Source organism: Caenorhabditis remanei, chromosome X (assembly GCF_010183535.1).
Source record: "Caenorhabditis remanei strain PX506 chromosome X, whole genome shotgun sequence".
Classification (NCBI taxonomy): Eukaryota; Metazoa; Nematoda; class Chromadorea; order Rhabditida; family Rhabditidae; genus Caenorhabditis; species Caenorhabditis remanei.
In genome coordinates, this window is record NC_071333.1 from 2,658,923 (window position 1) to 2,664,922 (window position 6,000).

General features: G+C 37.2%; 2 protein-coding genes across 2 annotated transcripts; one reads left to right on the forward strand and one right to left on the reverse strand.

Moving 5' to 3' along the window:
- Positions 1–459: 459 nt before the first annotated feature.
- GCK72_022525 (uncharacterized protein) lies at positions 460–1,096 on the reverse strand (the record flags this gene model as incomplete). Its single annotated transcript, XM_053734882.1, has 3 exons — positions 460–588; positions 635–888; positions 943–1,096. The coding sequence occupies 3 exons, from the start codon at positions 1,094–1,096 to the stop codon at positions 460–462; spliced, it is 537 nt and encodes a 178-aa protein (XP_053578448.1).
- Positions 1,097–3,968: 2,872 nt separating this feature from the next.
- On the forward strand, positions 3,969–5,181 carry GCK72_022526 (uncharacterized protein; the record flags this gene model as incomplete). Its single annotated transcript, XM_053734883.1, has 4 exons — positions 3,969–4,179; positions 4,226–4,407; positions 4,706–4,921; positions 4,966–5,181. The coding sequence occupies 4 exons, from the start codon at positions 3,969–3,971 to the stop codon at positions 5,179–5,181; spliced, it is 825 nt and encodes a 274-aa protein (XP_053578449.1).
- Between the last annotated feature and the right edge of the window lie 819 nt (positions 5,182–6,000).

Genomic DNA, 6,000 nt, shown 5'->3' on the forward strand with positions numbered 1-6,000 from the left:
TTTCGTAAAAAAGAAATCTGAAAATGACACTTTTCAGCGTCTCCGGGACATTTTGACACCAGACATTTCGACACCGGTGAAACACGTGTAAAATTTATTTAGAAAAGTAGGCTGTATTATGGTTCAGAAGGTCCGGGGTTCGACTCCGGGTACTGGTATTTTTTATTATTTCATTATTTTGCCTTTTTGGTATCAATCTGAGTACCAAAGTTCGACCCCCACTGGTCGCAAAACTTTTTTGTTTTTTGTTTTCGGATTTTTGGTATCAATCTGAGTACCAAGGTTCGACCCCCACTGGTCGCAAAACTTTTTTGTTTTTTGTTTTCGGATTTTTGGTATCAATCTGAGTACCAAGGTTCGACCCCCATTGGTGGCAAAACTTTTTTTTTGGTTTTTTTCATTTTCTTCAACAACAAAACACAACATTAAAAAAACAAAAAAACATTGTTATAAAAAACATTAGATATATTTCCTAGCCGCCCGCATCGCCCTGAGGTAAATGATTCCTTTCAGTCCTCTCGTGTTTGTCAACACGGCTATGATGCGAGAGTCTTTTAACTCATTCTTCAATTTTCTTTGACTTGAAATCTGTAAATAATGTTTTAATTATAACTACATCTCTCGAAGTACAAACTTGGTATGTTGGATCGATGGACATAGCTTCTTTGTCAAATTTCAAGTTGCTGGCATCTTGCCGGAGGCATTTGAGCAGCTCAAATATCAAAGGAGTTGAGCGTCCCCTTGTGCATTGGATGCATCTTTCCAAGTTACGATGCGAAGATTCCACCGTATTGGTGGTTCTTGGCAACTTACGAACCGATCTTCCTACAACGTTCCAGGTTTCTGGTGGGAACCTTAATCTTGGCCGTGGTCCGATGTAGAATACGACTTGAAACCTGAGCAAAAGTTCGACTACATTTGCTTTTAGTAAAAATTTCTTACCTTCCATGACGCAAAAGAGCATTTTATAGAATATGAGTTCAGCCATAACATTTGAGTCAGATGATAGCATTTGAGCCATGCAAGGAACTCCATTTCCATAGCAGATGAGCCAAAATAGCAGAAGAGACACTTCATATAGCAAAAGAGACAGCATAGCAACTGAGCAAAAATAGCTTTTTGAGTTATAGCAAATAATCGCATAGCCTATGAGAATTAGCCCTGAAAAGTGTCATTTTCTGGTTTTTTTTTCACAAAAATATCAATTTTAAATGACGAAAAATGGAAAAACATGTGAAAATTACAGATTTATGTCAAAAAGCAATATAAAACAGTCAAAATCGACCAAATTCAGCGAACGCGCCAAAGATGCGCCAGTCTCTCTGCCTACTGCTGAAAAATGTCATTTTCTGGTTTCTTTTTCACAAAAATAAAAATTTTAAGTGACGAGAAGTGGGAAAACATGTGAAAATTACAGATTTATGTCAAAAAGCAATCTAAAACAGTCAAAATCAACCAAATTTCGCAAACGCGCCAAAGGTGCCCCAGACTCTCCGCCTACTGCTGAAAAGTGTCATTTTCAGATTTCTTTTTTCCAAAAATATCAATTTTACGTGATCAGAAGTGAAAAAACATGTGAAAATTACAGATTTATGACAAAAAGCAATCTAAAACAGTCAAAATCGACCAAATTTCGCAAACGCGCCAAAGGTGCGCCAGCCTCTCCGCCTACTGCTGAAATGTGTCATTTTCAGATTTCTTTTTCACAAAAATATCGATTTTACGTGACTAGAAGTAAAAAAACATGTGAAAATTACAGATTTATGTCAAAAAGCAATCTAAAACAGTCAAAATCAACCAAATTTCGCAAACGCGTCAAAGGTGCCACAGCCTTTCCGCCTACTGCTGAAAAGTGTCATTTTCAGATTTCTTTTTTACAAAAATATCGATTTTACGTGATCAGAAATGAAAAAACACGTGAAAAGTACAGATTTATGTCAAAAAGCAATCGAAAATAGTCAGACTTGCAAAATATCGGGCCGGGCCGGGCCGGGCCGGGCCGGTAGAGAAAGTTGCCGGCCCGGCCCGGCCCGGTCGGCCCGGAGTCAAAAAATGAGCACAACTTTTTCACAAAATTTTTCGACATTTTTTGAAATTTTCGTCAAAAATAGTCAAAAATCCTATGTAAACTTGAGTTTTATCGATGTGTAAAAACATAGTCGAAAATTCGACTTTTTTGCGAAAAAATCAAAAAATTTTCAAAAAAATTCAAAATTTCAAATTTTTGTACTGTGACCCGGGCCGGGCCGGGCCGGTGAAAATTCTCAAATCGGCCCGGCCTGGCCCGGCCCGGCCCGGCCCGGCCCGTTGCAAGTATGAAAATAGTCAAAATCGACCAAATTTCGCAAACGCGCCAAAGGTGCGCCAGCCTCTCCGCCTACTGCTGAAAAATGTTATTTTCAGGTTTCTTTTTTCCAAAAATATCAAATTTACGTGACTAGAAGTTAAAAAACATGAGAAAATTACAGATTTATGTCAAAAAGCAATCGAAAATAGTCAAAATCGACAAAATTCAACGAACGCGCCAAAGGTGCCCCAGCCTTTCCGCCTACTGCTGAAAAATGTCATTTTCAGGTTTCTTTTTTCCACAAATATCAATTTTACGTGATCAGAAGTAAAAAAACATGTGAAAATTACAGATTTATGACAAAAAGCAATCTAAAACAGTCAAAATCGACCAAATTTCGCAAACGCGCCAAAGGTGCGCCAGCCTCTCCGCCTACTGCTGAAATGTGTCATTTTCAGATTTCTTTTTCACAAAAACATCGATTTTACGTGACTAGAAGTAAAAAAACATGTGAAATTACAGATTTATGTCAAAAAGCAATCTAAAACAGTCGAAATCAACCAAATTTCGCAAACGCGCCAAAGGTGCCCCAGCCTCTCCGCCTACTGCTGAAAAGTGTCATTTTCAGATTTCTTTTTTCCAAAAATATCAATTTTACGTGATCAGAAGTGAAAAAACATGTGAAAATTACAGATTTATGACAAAAAGCAATCTAAAACAGTCAAAATCGACCAAATTTCGCAAACGCGCCAAAGGTGCGCCAGCCTCTCCGCCTACTGCTGAAAAGTGTCATTTTCAGATTTCTTATTTACAAAAATATCGATTTTACGTGATCAGAAATGAAAAAACATGTGAAAAGTACAGATTAATGTCAAAAAGCAATCGAAAATAGTCAAAATCGACAAAATTCAACGAACGCGCCAAAGGTGCCCCAGCCTTTCCGCCTACTGCTGAAAAATGTCATTTTCAGGTTTCTTTTTTCCACAAATATCAATTTTACGTGATCAGAAGTAAAACAACATGTGAAAATTACAGATTTATGACAAAAAGCAATCTAAAACAGTCAAAATCGACCAAATTTCGCAAACGCGCCAAAGGTGCGCCAGCCTCTCCCCCTACTGCTGAAATGTGTCATTTTCAGATTTCTTTTTCACAAAACTATCGATTTTACGTGACTAGAAGTAAAAAAACATGTGAAAATTACAGATTTTAGTCAAAAAGCAATCGAAAATAGTCAAAATGGACAAAATTCACCGAACGCGCCAAAGGTGCCCCAGCCTCTTTGCCTAATGCTGAAAAGTGTCATTTTCAGATTTCTTTTTTACAAAAACCTTGATTTCACTGGATAGATGTACACATGAGCTACAACTTTGCAGTACAAAGTTTTTTTGCAGTACAAAGTTTGCGGTCAGCACCGCGACCTACTTCGTTAAAGTTTTGTTTTCAATGTAGGTATTGAATCAGGAAACATGCCCTCATTTTTTGTACACATACGTAACTTTGTATTGGCTACTTGATGGTAATAGTCGCTATATCGGCATACACAAAATTTTAAAAAATAGTTAAGCATTTTCCTTCACAAATAACAAAAATGCATTTCTAATAATTTCAATTTTCTAGGAACGCTGATGACGTCAATAAAGAGATCAGTAAGGACAAAACGATTCAACTTCATGTCGGGATGAAAATTGGCGAAGGATCGTTTTCGGCGACGTTTCTGGCGACCACTGCTCCCGATCAAAGTCTTGATTTTAGCGAAGTAGCGAAAGTGGGATTTAAGAAAAATCACATCAAACACGCCACGGAACTCAAAATTCTACGTCAACTCGATGGAAAGATGTACTTCCCGAACTTTGTCTATGGGGGTGAATCTGGGAAATACACATTCCTCGGTAATTATATAATTTTTAAGGTTTGATATATTTTTCTATTTTTTAGTGACCGAAGATGCGGGAGAAGATTTGGAAAAAGTGGTTAAGAGAAATCGGGACCCCCTTACAAACAAGAATGTGGTCAGATTGTCTCATATTGTGCATACCGCCGTCGATTACCTCCATCGCAAAGGATATGTCCATCGAGACATTCAGGCCTCGAATGTTCTTCTCCAGTTGAGAAACAGAGTAAGTGTTTTTAAGCCCATCATTTTTATCACAACAGCGTCCCACTGCAAACGAGATAGTCTCCTTACGACGATACAAAATCCCACTGCTTTTGATCTATTCTCTGTATTTTTTAATCATATTTTGTTAATTATTAAGAAAAATTTTGAAAATAGATCAAAAACTCTAAAAATTTGGTTCGGCGCAAGAAAAAACTGAGCATCTGTCGCCAATACTCTCTCGTTTGCGGTTGGTCGCAGTTGTAAAAAGGGGTGGGCTGCTAATAGAACAATTTCATAAAATATAATAATTATTTCAGAGAGTTCGAGTTCGGCTGTGTGATTTCGGAGATTCGACGGAAATCAATCAGCCAGCCAAAAGAAGATCGAGCTTCATGAGATTGTTCAATCGCCAGGATGTGCCCTCTTATCATCAATCGGAGAACCATTGCCACACAGCGATTCTTTGCTTGAAGCTGTTGGGGAAAATGCCTGAAATGACGCGTCGTGAATCAATCTTCTACAAATCTCACATCGTTAGTTTTTAGAGAAGATGCTCGAGTATACAATGAAATTTCAGACCCAATTCGAGCTTCCGGATTTGGTGGGGGAACATATGTGGATCAAGCTGATTTGGTTGAATCTTTCTGCATGCTTCGACGAGAAGACAACCAATTTCTCGTTCATCAACACGTTCCTGGACGCTGCAATCCCTGACTTCTCCAAGGAATCGGATTTGGCCTACACGTATGATGGAAAGCTCAAATTGCAGATGTTCTCACTTGACGATTACTAAAATAAAAAATGCATCATGTACTATCCCTTTTTTCATTTTTTCTTCTAATTTTCCTCTGAATTGTCTCTTTTTTTAAATCGTTCAACGTGCATTCAAATATTTCCTTATCATTTCTTTTCCTTTTCATTTTCTTTTCAAATCTACAAATTTATTTTCCATAATCAATTTTAATTTCATTTCAAATATTTTCTTTTATCAATCAATTCAATATTCGATTCCAACGGTTTGGTCTCGCGCCTCGTCTGTATCATTCAAAATCACGAAATAAATTTGTTTTTTCCGAAGATGGTTTTCTCAATAGATAATTGGTTTTCAACCAGCTCCGATTTGGTTAATTAGGAGATAATTGGTTTCATCAGGAGACAGATAATTTAATCAGTAGACAATTCTGTTATCAAGAGAAATTTGGTTTTATCAAGAGATAATTGATTTTGTCTGGTGACAAACAATTTCATCAGGAGAAAACTGGTGTTATCAAGAGGTAGTTGATTTTTTCAAGAGATGGTTGGTTTTTTCAAAAGACAGTCGTGTCTCTCGAGAGATAATTGGTTCTATCAAAAGAAAATTGATTTTATCAGGAGATCACTGGATACATCAATAGATAATTAGTATTATCAGGAGATCATTTCATAGATAGAGGTAGGACTGGAACATGACATAAATCTGATGCCCCCAGGACTGTAAACTGTCTGAAAAGGCTATTTAACAGCCTTAGACTATAGTATCTGCGAAATAGATCAATTTTTATGGAAAAATTTGATTCAAAATGCTGAAAAGCATCAGTCCCGGCAGAGATTTTAAGAGAGAGAGAGAAAATTA